At 50.4% G+C, this 18,234-nt stretch overlaps 6 protein-coding genes across 6 annotated transcripts; 4 read left to right on the top strand and 2 right to left on the bottom strand.

The window, feature by feature from the left end:
* Positions 1-1,556: 1,556 nt before the first annotated feature.
* HO133_003265 (uncharacterized protein) lies at positions 1,557-3,928 on the top strand (the record flags this gene model as incomplete). The annotated part of the gene is made up of 4 exons (XM_037294188.1): positions 1,557-1,883; positions 1,983-2,344; positions 2,394-3,431; positions 3,763-3,928. 4 exons carry the CDS (start codon positions 1,557-1,559, stop codon positions 3,926-3,928), a joined length of 1,893 nt encoding a protein of 630 aa, XP_037149569.1.
* Positions 3,929-5,738: 1,810 nt separating this feature from the next.
* Positions 5,739-6,302, top strand: HO133_003264 (uncharacterized protein; the record flags this gene model as incomplete). The annotated part of the gene is made up of 4 exons (XM_037294187.1): positions 5,739-5,912; positions 5,972-5,980; positions 6,055-6,077; positions 6,134-6,302. The coding sequence occupies 4 exons, from the start codon at positions 5,739-5,741 to the stop codon at positions 6,300-6,302; spliced, it is 375 nt and encodes a 124-aa protein (XP_037149568.1).
* A 2,670-nt stretch (positions 6,303-8,972) lies between these two features.
* Positions 8,973-10,724, top strand: HO133_003263 (uncharacterized protein; the record flags this gene model as incomplete). Its single annotated transcript, XM_037294186.1, has 2 exons — positions 8,973-9,150; positions 9,181-10,724. 2 exons carry the CDS (start codon positions 8,973-8,975, stop codon positions 10,722-10,724), a joined length of 1,722 nt encoding a protein of 573 aa, XP_037149567.1.
* A 1,126-nt stretch (positions 10,725-11,850) lies between these two features.
* On the top strand, positions 11,851-13,578 carry HO133_003262 (uncharacterized protein; the record flags this gene model as incomplete). The annotated part of the gene is made up of 1 exon (XM_037294185.1): positions 11,851-13,578. One exon carries the CDS (start codon positions 11,851-11,853, stop codon positions 13,576-13,578), a length of 1,728 nt encoding a protein of 575 aa, XP_037149566.1.
* Positions 13,579-15,446: 1,868 nt separating this feature from the next.
* HO133_003261 (uncharacterized protein) lies at positions 15,447-16,474 on the bottom strand (the record flags this gene model as incomplete). Its single annotated transcript, XM_037294184.1, has 3 exons — positions 15,447-15,478; positions 15,536-15,793; positions 15,853-16,474. 3 exons carry the CDS (start codon positions 16,472-16,474, stop codon positions 15,447-15,449), a joined length of 912 nt encoding a protein of 303 aa, XP_037149565.1.
* Positions 16,475-17,499: 1,025 nt separating this feature from the next.
* Positions 17,500-17,704, bottom strand: HO133_003260 (uncharacterized protein; the record flags this gene model as incomplete). Its single annotated transcript, XM_037294183.1, is given in 2 exon segments — positions 17,500-17,606; positions 17,626-17,704. The coding sequence occupies 2 exon segments, from the start codon at positions 17,702-17,704 to the stop codon at positions 17,500-17,502; spliced, it is 186 nt and encodes a 61-aa protein (XP_037149564.1).
* Positions 17,705-18,234: the final 530 nt, after the last annotated feature.

Below are 18,234 nucleotides of genomic sequence, written 5' to 3'. Positions count from 1 at the left end.
TTGAGAGGTTGTGGTTGAGCCAAGGTGTGACATTATTTTTGATCGAGTGCAGGAGCGTGGCAAAGAGTGGAAGTTGAAGTGGAAGCTAAACAAGGGAATCGAAAAGTAGAGAGCGAATAATAGAGGGAAGGGAAGATAATGTGTGGTTGCGTCGTCAGTGCATTAGAGCAATGAAAATGTTTGGTTGGAAGGATATCGAGGTATGTTTAGAAGAGGGAGTGGAAGTGTTGATTGTTGACCAGCTTCCATGTGCTAATGTGCTATAAAGGAGCTAGCAAGACCGCATGTACCTCAACAATTGGGCAAGGAAGCACGTTCCCGCACCATTGACACACCAGAAGTGCACCGTCCAAATGAAATTTTGATAGAAGAAAAGCCATGCCACATAGAGAGGATAGGATGTGTGGCCTTGACTCTCGGTTAATCTTTATCACAGGGCCGGTTGGAGGCAGGCAATGGATCTACTCAGATTATCTAATAAATCAGTGATTTTATTCCCATCTAGTTATTCACGCTTGGAGCTGATGCTCCTGATTGATACGATGAGCCTGATGGAGCCAAGAGGAAGTTGCGCAGAGGAAGCTGCAAGGAGGAAGTTGCAAGGCGCGAGAGAAGCTGGAAGTGCCCGCAGTGGTTGAGGGGATCTCGACCGGAAAGAGCGTGGTAGATTAGCATGGCAGATAGTCTTGAGGAGTGTGTAACATTGTTCACATTGTTCACATAGTCCATCGGTTTCACTTGCAGGTAGAGTAGTATCATCCATGTATGAGTCTTTTGTCTTATGACAAGATAGAATGAGAAGTCTGAGATTGACAGCCCAGAGATTCCTTTTCCAAGTTTCGTCGTCTCATCGAACAAAACCACACTCAGTACTTGTATGCTCTTCTTCCTGTCATGTAATGCGTGGTTATGATGATAAAAGGAAGGCGAGCCAGGAGGGAAGCTGGGACGGGATGGAGTCGAGGGAGTGAAGTTGAGCATTTTGCAGGGAGGCAGGGTTCCTCTCGGCTCTTCCCGTGTGGGGCTTACCTTATTCTACCTTAGTCTAAAGTAGGTACCGCTTTGTCGCCCAGGACGGAAGGGACCCTTGAAGTTATAGGTCGCTTTATTGTCTCACTCTCAGTAGATTAATCTTCAGAGCAAGTGGATGCAAGAGCAATCATCCCATCTGAACTTAGAATCGCCATTGTACTATTACACTTACGACTATACCCTTCACTGTTCATGCTGAACATCACTCTAGAGAAGAGAGCAGCCTGCCATATCATCCTCAATGACAAGAATGACCTGAGAACCCCGCCATGCACAAAGTGATACTGGAGACTCTCTTGGGAGTATGGGCTCGACGTACCTCTTAGTCTCAACACAGTTGGCTGAAAACTTGCATGCTCATTTCACGCTCATACTTTACCCACTTGCGCTCGCGCTGACTGTCTATCGCCTCAGTCCGTGCTGACTGCGCCGCTACATGAAGCCTTCTCGGGACGGACAGCCCCATATTTGGTACATCTTGCGAAACGATTTGTGACAGTCCTGCCACTACTCCATTCCTCACAATGGCAGCTCCGATCACAGTCCCAAAGACTCCCTCCGAAGAACCCTTCGCCCTCCAAAGCCTCTCCCCAATCGTGCTAAGTTACCTGGAGACAATTTCGTCCGGCGAACGGCAGCTGTCTCCTTCGCAACTCGCAGAGCTTAGAAGGCCTCCGCACGACAACAAGTTCCTGAAGTACATGAGCTCGTCTGACTCCAATGCTTCAGACTCCACACCACCAATAGATCTCACCCACCCAATCTCCAATTATTTCGTTAACAGCAGCCACAACACATACTTGACAGGAAATCAGCTTTACAGCACAGCCAGTACGGATGCATACAAGAATGTACGTCTCCCTCGTTAATGATAGGAAGGAGAGCTTTACATTTCCGTTACACGGAACCCACGTTCAGGCGTATGAGATCTGACGAGAGTAACACATAAGGTCCTCGTACGTGGATGCAGATGCATCGAGATCGATGTTTGGGACGGCGAACCCAAGGCCTCCTCCGATGAGGCTCAAAGAAATTCCAGCGAAGAAAAGAGGCACAGGTTCAGACCACACGTGCCTGAAACGTTCTCCAATCACGGTCCCTTCAAACATTTTCACAGAAAGAAAAGCTCTGCCGCCTCTACACCTCCTGAGACAGAAGGTGCGGATGAGTTCTTGGACATGCCTGCACCCTGGACCTCTTCTTCTACGGCTACACGGGCCGAACCAAGGGTCCTCCACGGGCACACTCTTACGAAGGAAGTGCCTTTTCGAGATGTCTGCCAGGCCATACGAGATTCAGCATTCTCGAAAAGGTATGATGGCCAGTGTGAGACAAAGTCTCAATGCTGACTCCTACGATAGTGATCTCCCGGTCATAGTCAGCCTCGAAGTCCACGCTGGCGCAGAGCAGCAGGAGATAATGGTTGAAATTATGAAATCTGTTTGGAAGGGCTTTTTAGTCCCGCTACCAGTATCCGACTGCACAACACTTCCCAGTCCAGACTCACTCCGCTGCAAGATTCTTGTCAAAGTGAAATATAGCAATCCCAAGAAAGCAGCAGCAAAGCTCCGACCTGGGAAAAATGCAGTCTCCTCTGACCTCCGTTCCAAATCAAGGGGTGGGTCGTCATCCTCTGCGTCGGAAAACGAAGAGCTCCACGCCACCCATGATCCCGAGAAAGAGAAGAAGAAATCCTCTATCGTGCCATCTCTGTCTGCCCTGGGCATCTACACGCGAGCGTACCACTTCAAGTCATTGACCGCTCCCGAAGCTATGCTGCCTACCCACGTGTTCTCGCTCTCGGAGAAGAAGCTTATGGAGGTACACGCGTCGTCTGGTCCTACGCTCTTCTCGCACAATCGCAATTACCTGATGCGGGCCTTTCCTTCTGGCATGCGTGTCAGAAGCGACAATTTGGACCCTTCTGTCTTTTGGCGGAAGGGCGTGCAGATGGTGGCACTCAATTGGCAACGATGGGATGAAGGTATGATGCTTAATGAGGCCATGTTCCGCGGTAGTAGTGGCTATATCCTCAAGCCTAATGGTTATCTTGGCAATCAGACGTCGTCAGCAATTCCGCGATTATCTACAGAATCCCAAGCGGACGCTATCGCGCACAAAATTCTCACTCTTTCCATTGAGGTATTCGCTGCTCAGAGTATTCCGCTCCCGCTTGGCGATACCAGACCATCCGGTTTCCATCCCTACGTCAAATGTGAGCTCCACGTTGAGAAGCCAGCAGAGCGCACTGGCGAGCCCATCGAAGGTGGTGGCAAGGCTAAAGAAGGTGAGTACAAATGGAGCAGCAGAACGATGAAGGGTACGGAGGTAGATTTTGGGGCTGAGAAGGTCGAGTTCAAGGAGATACCGGGGGTGGTGGAAGAATTGAGTTTCCTCAGGTATTTGCGCTTTTCCTCCTTGCGCACCTCTTGTTTTCCCTGGTCCTGCTGGTTGATAGAGCTGGGCATTGACAATCAGCGAGAAGCTGGAGTGACAAGATTTCGGTGTGAAGAAGTGAAAAAGGCCAGATGATGGTTGGGTCTGGCGAGCAGGGTGACGCTATCTATTCTTGCGTCAATAATGTTACCTCTCATCACTTGTTACTTTATTCTGTTCTGCCTGCGTCCGTGTTGAGTACTAATTGCGCGCCGAGGCGTCAATTATGGATCCATCGACGCTATCAAAAAATTGATTTTCCACGCTTCGGAAGCTAATTCGATCGATTGATAGATTTAAGATACAAGACGATGAGATTGGCAAAGATGACCTTGCTGCTTGGGCTTGCATCAGGCTCGATCGTCTAAGAGCAGGCTATCGCTTTGTGCATTTGCTTGATGGCGCTGGCTTTGAGAGTAAAGGTGTGCTTTTGGTGTGTATTCAGAAGACTCTGACCTGACCGCAATGGCGCCACGAGGCTACGACCTGTCGTCAATGCATTACGAAGTCAATTTTCGCAGGCTTGTGGTGAGCTGCCTAGTGGACTACGACATGGCTCTCTCGTAACGAAAGCCTGCGGGGTTAGACTTCGCTTGGACTGATTCAATATTCGATCGAGGGGCTGCCTTGGCGTGCATAGCCATGAAGATTGCGCCTTTCCCGAGATTCGAGCCACGAGGAGCCCAGCTGAGATTCGGAGGTCTCGGCAAGAAGCTGTTGGGACTTAAGAGGCTCTCCAGGTATCTCGGGATTCATGCAGGCGAGCGGAGAAAGCATGCTACCGTGACCCGCTTTGAGACTTCTAGAAAGCAAAAACCAGGACACTAGTGCTTTGGAGTACTAGCATACGATTCGATTTCGAATACCTTTACAAACTTCACTGAAAGCTTCTGGTACATCCAAAGGATGACATGGATTTCAATGTCCCATTGTTCGACGACGATATGTACAGAATTTGATGAAGTTGACATCCATACTCGCCGCATAATCCAAGGAGAGCGGCAGATTAGTAGCGGTGAGTGACCTGCAGACCGGAATGATGGCTCCTGCCCTGCATTAGCCTTTTACCCTGCATGCCACCAATGCCTTCCCCTCTTCAAGTGGCCTTCAACTTCCTGTGATGCGTCGCAGCACTTGAGGTGAGTAGCCGGACAGACCCTTCAGAACTATCAGGCATCATGTGGCGGTCAGCGGTGGGTAGAATTTGCACCATAAGGCTCGAATTTCCAAGTTCAAAAGATGTCAACTGCGAAATAGGAGGTGAGCGAAAAGGACTGACTGAGGTCGACATAAGTCGTCGGTGACTGGCAAAAACCCCTGACTTCTAGCAGCATGGCCATTGCCTGTATAAGCGCCTTCTGATCGGTGATCCTGGCGACAATGGCCAAGCCTTGGCTCCAGAATATCAAGTCTATCAATCGTGTTACATATCATCACAGGCAGCGGTGTGGGTTGTATGATGCTGCTCAACTCATGCCTGCATTGCAAGCCTTGGGCGGCGTATAATGTCCAACAGAAGCGCGAGCAGAGGACTAGGCTTTTTGGTGAGCAGCATTTCATTTGTAACGGCGGAATGTATTGGATCGACTCTGGTCTTGCTCATAAAGCTAGCAGAACATCCGAAGTATGCTGGCGCTTATCGAACGTGATCGCTGTCCGCACAATTCTGCCCATGTCAATTCGCCTAAGCTCGTATCTCTTGATCAAGGCCATATGAATGACCCGGCTAGCAGCGCTGGTTGGAGCCTTTCCGTTGCCATTAATGCTGATATCCGAGCGCTACTTGACCGCAGGATGGTCTCAGAGTCTCCAACTTGGAGCACGCCAAGAGGCTTCCAAGGATGTTCTCCTTTTGCAATCGATGCCCAAAGAGCATATGCGGGCCCTTGTCTCGGTGTAAATTTTGGGACTATCAATCGGTGTAGAATAGAGCTATCGATCGATGTCTTTGTGCGTGTCTGATGAAAGCGAATTGCATTTGGAAGGGTCCAAGTCAGTCTTGGAAACGGGGCCCTCGTCTTGTGAAAATGATACCTCGCGACGCGGTGAGAAGGGATTGTATGAATCGGATTGCGGAGATGATCGGGCCATGCAGAAGCGAGTTTCGAAACTCACAGATAGGTATTCTGATTGTCTACATAATCAGCATCTTATCCCCCGTTTTCAGAGAATCAAAGCTCACAGACTCACTAGCCTTCCATACCACGTCAATACTGCACACTGTCAGTCCATCTTCACACCCTTCATAACCTTCACACAGCTTTTTCACGATGCCTTTCACTCATAACCACGACGACTTTCAAGCCACCGAGCCTTTCGAGACGCCTCGTAACCATGACCATGACGACTTCGAGGACAACCAGTCTTCCGAGGGGCTCGTCACGGATCCAGGTGTCCCTACATTTGTTCTCCGCGCAGGCTTAGGTGATCCACGTGGCGCGCCTGTAAGTCTCTCACATCTAATCTACGGGCTCTTCTTGTTGGCTAACAGGTGCCGTGCAAGATGCCCGGCGTTAAGTGCCCACGTTGTGCCGAGAAAGGCATTGAGCAGTGGGTGCTTCCCGGCAAGCATTGCCCTCGTTGCAGTCAGCCCTGTTGAATTTTGAAAGGTAAGAGGTTCTTCGCTATCAAAATCAAGCACGGCGGACACCTGACGCAGACAAAGGCAACGAGACCGGACATTGACTGTCAATCTTCTGCAATGTCCCGAGGGAGATGCTGTGATGAAGGAGGTTCAGATGTGTCGATCTGCCTTTGACCTGGGTTGTGTTGGCTTGTTGTCGGGCGAGAGAGTTGAAGATTTCAATCTTGCTTTTCTACTATTGCATGCATAGTACTTTGAGATTGTTGAGAGACGAGAGTATATGAATTAGATCAGAGTAGAGACGAGATTGAGGAGTACCAAAGCGAGTCAGTTCTGCAAATACAAAGTGTCCTTAGGCTTTCAATCGAGCGCTGGGGACTAGTGAATCCCGGCGCAACATGAATTTCCTTGTCCAAGATTGGGGGTATGTAACATCACCAAAACCACTGTGAAGGCCCCGATCAGCCCCGTAGGCAGCAACGCACACTTAACTTGGATGGCCAGATCCCATCCACATTGCAGGTCTGCCTGAAAGCCTACGGAAAGGGAAGTTCCAGTACCCAAACCTTATCTGCGGCAAATTGTATGGAAGAAGCCATGGTATCTTGGACAATGGGGCCTTGAAATCGTTGCGAAAACCGGACTAGAAGCACATAAGGCAGTCGATGTTTTCCCTGACTCATGGCCGGCACAATGGGATAGTAGTTCTCCTGATTCTAGAAGTTACCCCTGTGCTTTTTGGTTAAAATAAGCAAAGATAACAAAAATAAAATAAAAACAAGCCGGTCTACAGTATCTCTCTTGATGACTCTCGCCCTTTGGGCTGAGTCATAGCTGGCTGCAGGAATTGGCTGGAAAAGCAGGGGATGGGGGTCTGGTCCATGCAGATGATGTAATCATTGTGGCAGTCGATTCTCCAACCATGCTAAATGCTGCATGTTTAGGTCATAGTCACTGCTGGCGGCAGACAGTAGTATAAGCTGTCTGGAGTAATAGCTCAAAGGTCAATGGGTCTACTGGATTTATTCACAGAAGAGTTGGCTGCCATCACTGCCATCACTGCCAGAGGGACACAGCCACGGCCTTGGCGCGATTTTCGCCGGTGAGGCTTGCTAGCGCTACAGCTGCAAGAAAATCAAAATCTGCCTCACCTTTACAACTTCTACTATTATTCTCAGCTGCTTTGAGACACTATCTTGTCACATGTTCAAGCTGTGCTAACTTTGGTTCTCACAAGTTTCGCGCAGCCCAGATCGGGTGGATGCAGAAGCCATTTACCAATAACTCATACTTACGGTCCTGGAAGGACATGGCTACATCAGCTTGCTAAAAGAAAAGCCGACTTTCTGCATGAACGGACATGACCGCATATTTGACAAGAGACTGATGAATATCTCCGTTTCGAGCATGCAGCAGCAGCAGAAATGGGGCACGCGAATGTCACCCTGGGAAGAAAATGGGTTCAGAGCCGCACAAGACACCAACACCACTTTCCAGTCACCAAATGCCAAATGTTCATGGGCGCTTAACTGTCAAACCGGACTGGCACCGGTAGCGAGATGCATCATCGAAACCCTACGAGTGATTAGTCCTTTGGTATTCATTGGTTTATACGAACGGTTGATAGCGAGTGGTGGCTTGGATCATGCCACATGGATCATCATCAGACTGAGTCCTACCCTCCGCCGCGCTAAAATCTTAACATAGGCAAAACGGGGCGTTGCCCTATCTCAAGGCGCAGGAACGCACCACACTCGATGTGGTATTAAGAGCCTCACTAAGCCTTTAGACGCTCGAATCAAGCGTTCCTTTCCCACGAAGTCCTGCAGGCTCTCGGGAAAAAGGAAAAGGACTAGTAACATCAACATGCAGCAAGAAAGGACTGCCAGGACTGCCAGAACTTGTGCGACTTCCTATAGCGCGGGTTAAACGACAGAACGGGCTGAATGTTTAGCACATTTTCGCCTGGCCCGTCGTGATCTTACTGGACCTGTTCGGTATTCCGAGATGTATGCATGCACCGACGGCGCAATCGATGCAACATGCTACACTGCATCAGCCTCAGCTGATGGAGCAGCACTCTTCACTGGCCTCCCCAATAATACCCCACCGCAGGCACATAGCGCATCAAGGCGGCTGGTGCCGTAAGGTGTGGGGCTATTCGCTATTCATCTTCACGGCCGCCCGTTCCTGCAGTCATCTTCACCCTACCTCCACTAATTTGAGTCTCGAGTCTAGCTCTCAGGAGTTAATGTTTCGATGATCATGCCTCCTTCTGCGCCCCGGATCAGGCAGAGTTAACGCTCGAGCACACCCTTACCGAAGGATCTGGGTTGCATCTGCCATTGTAGTTGATGCTCCTATCATTGACTTTGAAAACGAATCTACACACTTTGCAGGGATTCTAAGAATCACTCGCACCATCGCCTGGAACGACCTTACCGAAATCACGGTGCGGCTCTTCGGATGGGAATTTCTTTAGTTCGCATTATTGTGGAGGCACAAGTTTGACACAAGCCCCTATAAGTCCTGCATGTGCTCAATCATTTTTGTGCACTTACCTGTATGCCCAACGCAAAGCCTCCTGGGAATGCTTCGCCTCAATTGTCTCCTTTGAATTCACTACATCCATAATCTCTCCGTGTTCGTCATTATCTGCTAAAGGTCCATTATTGATAAAACAGGCTCGTCTCACTTGCCGCCTGCCCTGACCCTCGGCAGCCTACTAAATCTGACTCACCATTTCTTTTACCATTCGAGCTCCCATCAGGCTTCAAACTCCTGTCCATCAACCCAGGCCATCTTTCGCTCGAACCCTTTTTTACCCCTTCTGAGGGACACCAAGACTCTTCCCTTCAACTCCTTTCTTCACTGCTGCATGAGTCAATACTTCAACCTTGCTAATTGGAACTTCATCGCCATGAGAGCTGTTCGCCCTTTTCCTGGCGTGCCACACATGGAAACGCGAGAAGAAGAGCATGAGCGGACATTGATCCCTGGCGAGCATAGAAACAGCGAATGGTCTCCATCTATGTACCAGGAAGCAGGTTTTCCAGCCATGGACGTATCTAGAGAAGAATCAATCTACCGAGCTCGAGGTATGCAGCCCTATATGAGATTTTCGGAAGACTGCAGCATCATTGATGCACCCCACGCTTGGCGAATGAGCCACGCGGATTATTTTGGAAGAAACTATTACCCACATCAACGACCGCATGGACTTGAAATACCCAAAGGAAACGTATTGGGCGAACACTGGACATCAACAGAGCAAGACACCAGCTGTTCAGGAGGTGACTCATGGACTCCCCACACCAGTGACAGTCGGTCCGAAGCAGATGGAACTTACAACAATCAGCTGCCTCCGTGGAACGAAGACAGTCATGGAGTTAGCATATGTTTTGATCACGTCGGCGGATCACCTTACCTCAATGGCTATAGTGTTTCGCCTCAGGAACTCCAGCAGTATCCTGACAGTTGTGGCGAGGACAATTGCGCAAAGCCAGAACTCCACAGTAAAAAGACTGGCCACACGTACTATCTCGAGAACACTGGGTTACGCACACCTGATCATGAGTCCATCGATTATGTTCCAGACGACGAACCCATGGGCGCACCCGCTCCAAAGTGCACCAGCATAGTCTCAGTCAAGGATGAGGATGACGAAAGCATGGACGACGACGCAGAACATGACGACGACGACGAATACATTCCCGCAACCGCAGGTCACGTTCACGGACGTGGTGTTGCTCGAGGTTCTTTCGCCGCTAGGAAGCCTGGACTGGCATCCAAGCGCTCTCAAAGGTCCAAGGGCCCGGTTTTTCCCGCCCAAATCCCCAACAAGGTCGCGAAGAAAACTGCCAAACCCCAAGTTCCGTCTCCCACATCCACTCGGAACCACACGCCTTGCACTCAATGTCCATTACTGTTCCCGTCCGATTCCACGCTCAAGAAGCACGTCTTGTCCACGCACACTCGCCCCTTCATCTGCACCTTCCAACGGTACGGCTGCAACGCCACTGTCGGCAGCAAGAACGAATGGAAGCGGCACATCAACGTCCAGCATCTTCACCTCGAGACGTGGAGATGTGACCTCGGTACCTGCGCAGACCCCATCACCACCGCAAACGGCGCCGCCGGTCCAGAGAAGCACAAAAACTGCACGCCCTCGTCCGCCGTCTCGCCGTCGCTTGGGAAGAAGGCCAACGCCAACGAGTTGCAGTATCAGTATCATGACTTCGACCGCAAAGACCTTTTCACACAACACGTGAAGCGCATGCATGCGCCTCATGCCTCCGCTTCACCTGCTGAGAAAGCGGCTTTCGAAGGCGGGATTTCCGGGACTCAGGACCGCTGCCACCGACAGCTGAGGAGTCCCCCACTGCGGAGCAGGTGTCCTTACTGCCCGGATAAGGTCTTCGAAGGCGCCGGCAGCTGGACCGACCGGCTCGAACACGTAGGCAAGCATCTTGAGAAGAATGACATGAACAAGGAAAACGAGATAGAGGATGAAGAGCTGAGGGATTGGATGATGCAGCAACGTTTTATGGAATGGCAGGCGCACACTGGATATAAGGTCAACAACACTGAGGGCAAAAAGAAGAGAAACAAGAGCATGGTGATGACGAGTGAGGGTGAAGAGGATGCGGAAGGCGAGGAAGAAGATGTTTAGCGATACCATCTCCAACATTTTCTTCCATTGTGGCCGAGGCTTTCTTTTCTTTTCTTTTCGTTTGTTTGTTTACCCCAAACGACAGGTTCATCGGACGAAGCAACGAATCTTTTTTGTTCAGCGGGTCCAATCATTTTATCTTCGGTATTTATTGTACTCGTAGTACTCATCTACACCGCTTATTGCAAGCTTGACCTGAGTGCTTGTCGCCGAAGATGAATGGAAGTGTGGCAGCACTGAAAGATGCAATTCCAATTCTCCGATGCCATACCCAACCTCGATTGCCTTTTGTTTTTGTTTTTTTTGTCCTCGTAGCACCATTGTCGAACTTTGAAAAATAGAACATGCATGCGAACGGTAATGCAGTTTCAGGATTCAAGGGCCCCTGGAAGGCCTTGAGAGATCCTTTTCTTTCCCCCCACCAAGTGTCAATGGCCCTAAGGCTCTAGGCTCTAAGGTACTAGTACAGGTACCTAGGCTCTAGACGTCTAGGCTTGGTCATGATTGAAAATCAGATTTGGGTAAAGAAATGATTGAATAAATTGAATTACATGAATAGATTTCCAATTAAATTGACTTTGGGGGGAACTTTGGGGGGTGGGGGGTAGGTTCAAATTCAGACGAATTGAATTGAGTTGGGTCTGCAGTCGCATGTAATAAAATTGCAACCAATGAATAATCGATATTGCAGCAGGAATGCTCATCATCTCATCAAGCGTCCATAACCCATCCACAGTCTCCCTACTCCCGTTGTCGATAGCGCTATGCCAAACTAAAAAGCTACCTTATGCTGCCATGTTTCCCATCATCTACTTTATCCATTTATCTCAATTTATTATTATTATCGAATTGAACTTTATTCCTCTTATTCCTGTCCTGCCATGACTCCCTTCCTTCCTTCCATTCTATTTACTTGTCATCATCATCAACAGACAGCGTCATCAGAAGTACAATCATGCTTCCCCCGTCCCCTCCCTCGCCTCCAAATCCTCTCCCCCAACCGGTAGAGGAAAGTACGAGACGGACAAATGCTCATTCGGCGGATATGGGTGCAAGTGGAACCAGAGCACCTCGAGCTTTACCTCAACCGGTAGAGACGAATATCAAGCATTCTCGTAATTCAAGCATGGACAACACATCGCATGACCATTGTCCCGATCCACTGACGTCAGGTAAACGTCCACTACACCCAATTGAATCCGCCTCGCATTCCTCAAAGCCCCGGAGGTTCGCTCCTCAGATCATTGACACCCAACGCCGCTCCCGGAGGAATACCGACACGAGCCCCGCTGTGACGCCGACGGATGAGACTGATGCCGCCCCCGGCCACCAGGGTCATCTGCCCAGACATATGAGGCCCAGCGCTCTCCCATTCCCTCCAGCCAATTCCCCCATTGTCAGCTCCGATCACGTCCCGCAACTCCCCGAATCCAACTTCTCATCCTCCAACTTAGCCAAGAAACAAGAACGGAGACACTCCTTCCGCGTACCAGACCTGCCAGTCATCAAGTCCCAAACCGAAAGCGAGGAGTCCAATGACTCGAGCCTACCCTCCCTGTCCACTTCTCCCTCTGCCGACTCCGACGAAACACAAACAAGCAGGCGGAAAAAGAAAAGGAAGAAAAAGGAAGCAGCTCGACGTGAGAGCCAGCATGATCAATACGCTGGATACCTGCTGTCTTTAGCCGCCAAAGCCGCAGAGAAGCAATTGAGGGAACAGGCAATGGCCGCGTACCCCAACGAAAACCTGCATGAGCCCGTAGATCATTATGCCATCGACCGGGACTCTGAAGAATTGGATGTCGAAGCTGGAGTCGGTAATCTTGGTTTGAACGGCGCGGGAGATGAGGACGGCCGGAACCCTGCAGGCCGCAAACAAAGAGACTCCGCTGCGGGATGGGATATGGCTGAAATGCGGCAACATCAAGACAAGCTGGAGCAGCAAAAGAGAGATCAATGGGCTACAGAACAACCGGAGTACGGTCGCCGGCGGTCCGTCAAGAAGTCTGTACATGATACAGGCAATGTCCACAAAGGTGGTGAAGTCGCTGGTGCCCCTCCAAAGGATATCATGGGATGGCAGAAAGACAATGAGATGAAGCCAATGAGGAGTGCTGCAAGTCCCCCTATGGGCGGCGAGAACCTCAAGTTTCCCAAATGCCTATCCCCACAGGTCACCCGCATGGATGTTAACCAATATCCTGGCATGAAGAACTACAAAGGACACGAAACGCGCCAACACACTGGTCTATGGACCCCAGGTGGTGGATCCAGTCCGCACGATTCGATCAATGGTCTTTGGATGGGTGTCAACGCAGCCGCCGCACAAGGGAAAATGGTTGTCCCGCAAGCCCTCAAGAGTGGTCTCCTCACGCCCAGCTTTGAGCGCGGCGACCCCTTCTCAGCAAGCGGAGACTACGGCAGCCATCAGCTTCCTCCTTCCCCACCTAGCTCTCTGGAAGATAACAAGATCGACAGTACCCTCCACCGCGAACTCTCCATAGAGCAAGAGCTCAATGACACTTTCGTCACCCAAGTCTACAACTACCTCTCTCTCGGGTACCCATCCCTCGCGCGAAAGTACGATGAGGAGCTCAGCAAGATCACCAAAGTCCCAATCGAGGATTTGCGCAAAGACGACGGCAGGGTCAATGCGAAAGGCTACGTTGGGGCGCCCGAAGGTACAGGAAGTGACGTGAGGGGCGTCATGGAAGGAAACACAAGGTGTGAAAGGTGGTGCGCGTTGAGAAGATATGTGAGGGAGTGGGGCAGACAGCAACCGCAGATGGGTGTCATGGAGGAGGCCGATGGCGGATGGGGTGCCAGGGCAAGAAGGGGGAGTTGGGCCATTTGAAGTGGTCATCGGCATGGGCCCATGGACCTGCATTGTGGGTGTTTTCTTGATGTTTTCCGCTTGAGGTAACGGTGTCTATGTTGTTCATGTCCTTTCCAACTTGTTCATGTCGTCCGTGTTGTCTCAAAGCGTGCATTTACGGCCGAGATACAAAATGGGAAGCGGGAGTTGTGAAAACCTAGAGCGACGGCGATGGCACTGATGGCGCTGATGGCGCTTCTGACAGCAAACCAAGGAACGCTTTTCCTTGTCTCCTTTCTTACTAGGTGCCTGTTCTCTCTTTTTGATTGCTAGAAGAGGGAAAAACGCCTGTTCTCTTTCTTTCGAATGTTAAAAGGAGGCAGTTTATGATCACGCGGAGAGTAAGAATGAGAACATGACAAAATGTTATTTGAGGCAGGCATATCATAGAATGATAGCTAGATATTAGAACAAGTCAAAGGAAAGAGCAGATTTCGAATCCGTTACCGTTCGGTGATTCATTCCACACATAGAAAAAAAACCACGCCCTCGTGATCCCAAATCCCATCCTCAACTCCCAGTCCTTCTCCTTCTTCTTCTTCCTTCTCCTTCTTCCTCCTCCTCCTCCCGCCGCCTCCTCCTCCCCACAACCTCAGCGACTCATTAACCCCCCCTCCCTCCTAACCCCCTCCGGAAACATCACGACCCCCAAAACAAAAACGAACCCCCCACAACCGGCAACCGCCAAACCGCGACCCACGCACCCGATCCGCGGCCCCAACGCCATTCCCCCGCCCCCCTTCCCCTCTCACTCACTCCATCATCATCATCATCCGATCGCACCGGCGGCGCATCGTCCGCTGATCCGGGATCCGGGTGCTGGACCGCGGGTTGTAGGGGTGGATGGGGATGGATGGGGATGGGGATGGGGATGGGGATGGGGATGGGGGGTGTTCGAGGCAAGTACGGTATCTGATGATGAAGAAGAAGAAGAAGACGAGCGAGGTGGGTGGGTAGGGTTGTCGTGCGGGGTTGTCGTGCCGGGTCGGTGTTGCTGGGTTGTTGTTGTTGTTGTTGTTGTTGTTGTTGTTGTTGTTGTTGTTGTTGTTGTTGTTGTTGTTGTTGTTGTTGTTGTTGTTGTTGTTGTTGTTGTTGTTGTTGTTGTTGTTGTTGTTGTTGTTGTTGTTGTTGTTGTTGTTGTTGTTGTTGTTGTTGTTGTTGTTGTTGTTGTTGTTGTTGTTGTTGTTGTTGTTGTTGTTGTTGTTGTTGTTGTTGTTGTTGTTGTTGTTGTTGTTGTTGTTGTTGTTGTTGTTGTTGTTGTTGTTGCTGGTGGGAGGAGGAGGAGGAGGAGGAGGAGGATTTGGGCGGTGGGTGGGTGTTCGTTGAGGGAGGTGGTGGGAGCAGGAGGAGTGCGGTTCGGGGTGTTGGTGGGGTGTTGGTGATGTAGATAGAGGCTCGAGAAGGCATGCTGGTGGAGTGGACGGGACGCTGGTGGGCGGTTTGAGTGCTGTTTTGGGTGGGTTGGTGGGAAGGGCGGTTCTGGTTTCGTGTGTGGAGGTGGGTGGGGAGATGGGAAGGGGTAGGGTTTGGAGGTTGTTTGAGGGAGGGGAGATATGTAAGACTTTTTTGTTTTGAAGTTGTGTGGGGGCAGTGTGCACTGAGATATTTCGGAAAGCTTTTGCGTGGGTGAAAAGGAGATGTCTTGCTAGGAACAATGAAGTCCATGCGGTCTCACACATGTATTCTTTCCACAGCTCTATGAGATTGCTTTTGAAGGTGACGGCAAGCGATCAAGCAGGCTGCAAATGAAAGATGAGTCTTGACTTTTGCGCTTTTCGGAATACATGTACAGCACGCTCAGCAAAGCTGCCCTGACCTTTCACAGAATTCATTTCCTATTGTCTCTTCTACGTCGCAGCTGGCTGCACGAGAATATTGCCTATCCCAGGTCAGCAAATCCATCAAATGCAGACTAGGCGCTAATGGAGCAGCTTACCGCCATCAGGATAGAGAACCTGGGAGTTGAAGAACAAACCATCAGGGCCTGCAAGGAAGAGGATGCACGCAGCCATGTCTGAGTCATGGCCTGTACGACCCGCAGGATTGGACATGCTCATGTCAAGCTTGGATTTTTGGTCTTCTCCTGACGAACCGGCTGTCATCTCACTGGGGAAGATGCCTGGCGCGATGCAGTTGACGCGGATTTTGGCTTCGGCGAAAGTGGTGGCCATCATTCGCGTTAGGTGGATGAAGCCTGAGATGAAAGGTGAGCATGCATGGAGGAGCCACGGGACTTTCGACAGGACGACGTACCAGCTTTCGATGTAGCATAGGCGAACTGCCCGTTGCTTGTCCCCTTCATGACGCCGGATATGGAAGCTACGTTGACAACCGAGGAGGTATAGCCAGGCGAAACGTTCCTGCCCTTTTCCAGCAGGGGCAAGAAAGCCATGGTAGTGAAGAACTGCGCTATGATGTTTGTTTGGAATGTTTCTGCCCACTGCTCGGGCTCACTCTGCATAAAGTGCTCCGAGATAGCTTTTGCAGAGGTCCAATCTGGCGTTCCGGCCTTGGAAAATCGAGTATTATCATCTTTTGCAATGCCGGCATTGTTGACAAGCAGATGGATTCCCTTGGACTCCTTGCTCGCCAGCTCCTCTGCAAGACGCTTGACGTCGTCTTTGCTGGATATGTCGCCAGGAAGGGCAATGATCTTGCCAGGTCCCGTATTGTATTGCTCCACCACCTTGTTCAAGGCGTCTTGGCGACGTCCTGTAATGTAGACTTTGGCGCCGTTGGAGGCCAATGCTTGGGTGATCATGAGACCGATTCCGGTTCCTCCGCCTGTGACTACGGCAGAAAAGTTGGAAACATCGAAGAGCTTGGAGGCTTTGAGGTCCTCATTTGACCTGACTGAGGGATTGTCTGAAGACATTGTTCTGATCACGTTGAGGGTGGTTGGTAGAAGTTTGGCAAAGGTTCTTGGAGAGAAGTTTCGAGCTAGAATCGAAGATGATGCTGTGAGATGTTTGAGCATGGCAGTCTCGGTTCAAGTATATTTTGACAGGGACAGGGCAAATGACGTTGGCACGGCCTTGGAGCCGGTCATGACACCAATGACGTTTGGAAGAATGGTGACGTCGAGCCCCATTGCTGGCGGCATCCAACGGCGAGGCACAGCTCAGGAATCTTCTGAAGCTGCAGCATGGATTGATTGACAGTCAAAGAGGCGGCACATTCATGGAATAGCATCATGATCACAGTCAATGATTTCTCAGATGTAGACCTTCCCCAGAATGCAACCTTCGTGTCCCAAATGCTTGGCGTGAACTGGAGGCACAAATCCTGCACAAAACATTATGCAATTATGAATGTTCCTTGGAACATCAACCCTTGAATTGCTTCCTCCAGCTGTAGGGCAGCTCAGCAGCTCAGTTGGCTATTTGACGACCTTGTATTCATCAGTCTTGGGCTCACACTCTACACGTTTGGCAAACCTGAATCTTTCCCTTCAGACCTCGGCTTACTTCTACCATCCTCGGTTTGCATCCTTCAATGATGTTGAGCGCCTCGCAGCCCTCGCACGGTAGTTACTTTACGCTGTCATCTTAGTCTCTGGCTCTGTCCCCTCTTGTATTCTCTCACACAGTTGAAACAAACAAGCATAAGGGTCCAGCGCTCCTGTTAGCGAAAGGTGTGGGTCGAAGAGAGGATGATGACGTTCTTCAAACATTCTGGTCATTTGAGCGTCCTGGCTTGCTTATGAGATTGTGTCCTCATATGCGTTAGCTAAATTGTAGCCTTCATCTCTTTTCAATGGTACAATCTGCAGTCCTGGGCTGTGCATCGGAATCCGGCTCTCTGGTCCCGCATACGAGTGGCGCTCCTCGACAGGTCCATAGCAGCTTCTTCGCCTCAGACTTTGAAACCAGCGATGAGCAGTTGTCTCCGAGTGGAATGTCATGTCGTGAAGACATATGACCGCGCATCTGGAGCGGAAAGACAAGGTTCGTCGAAGTCTGAGTGCTGTGCTGTGTTCAAGGTAGGCCGAGAGACACGCTGAGCGGCTGTGAGATGATTACTTACGTGTGGGCGATGCAGGCGAGGTTGAAGAAAGCCCGCCTGGCTTCTCCCCATCGCTAGCATTGGTCATTCCGGGAGGCATGGTCAACGTAGCCAACGAGGCTGGACACTACGGGAAGCGATGAAGTGGACTTTTGCATTTTCTGGTGATCGGTAGAGTCGGACGGACGAGAGATGATGGCACAGGTGGCTATGCACTTATATTATCAAACGACGTTCTTGAAGAGATAGTCTTCACTCGATCTGATGGTTGTGTGTTTTGCATGCTGCTTCGATGTGAACAATCTACTCTTCCTGAATCGTTGTGGGAGCATGTCGTCGAGAAGGCGAAGTGAAGTTCAGCCTCAAAGTTCCATTACCAAGATCAAGAGGAAACGCTTGTTCCATTCACGTGACCGTTTCCCTTGACTTCATCATCCGTGAAGTGAGAGACTTATACATTTCACCTTTCCCAGCCTCGGTGTCACATGGCACAACGCTTCGCTGATGGACGCCAAGAACGTACACAACCATCGCCTTGTGGTCTGCATGGAGAAAGTCTGGAAGCTAAAGCCCTAAGAGGATAACGGCTCTTACGGTTTCATTTAAGTTCACATCGTTCAGGTCGCGTTC

The sequence above is a fragment of the Letharia lupina genome, assembly GCF_014066315.1.
Source record: "Letharia lupina isolate WasteWater1 chromosome Unknown contig_17, whole genome shotgun sequence".
Taxonomy (NCBI): domain Eukaryota; kingdom Fungi; phylum Ascomycota; class Lecanoromycetes; order Lecanorales; family Parmeliaceae; genus Letharia; species Letharia lupina.
The sequence above is the reverse complement of the archived record's forward strand: the minus strand, read 5'-3'. Positions and strand labels throughout refer to the sequence as shown.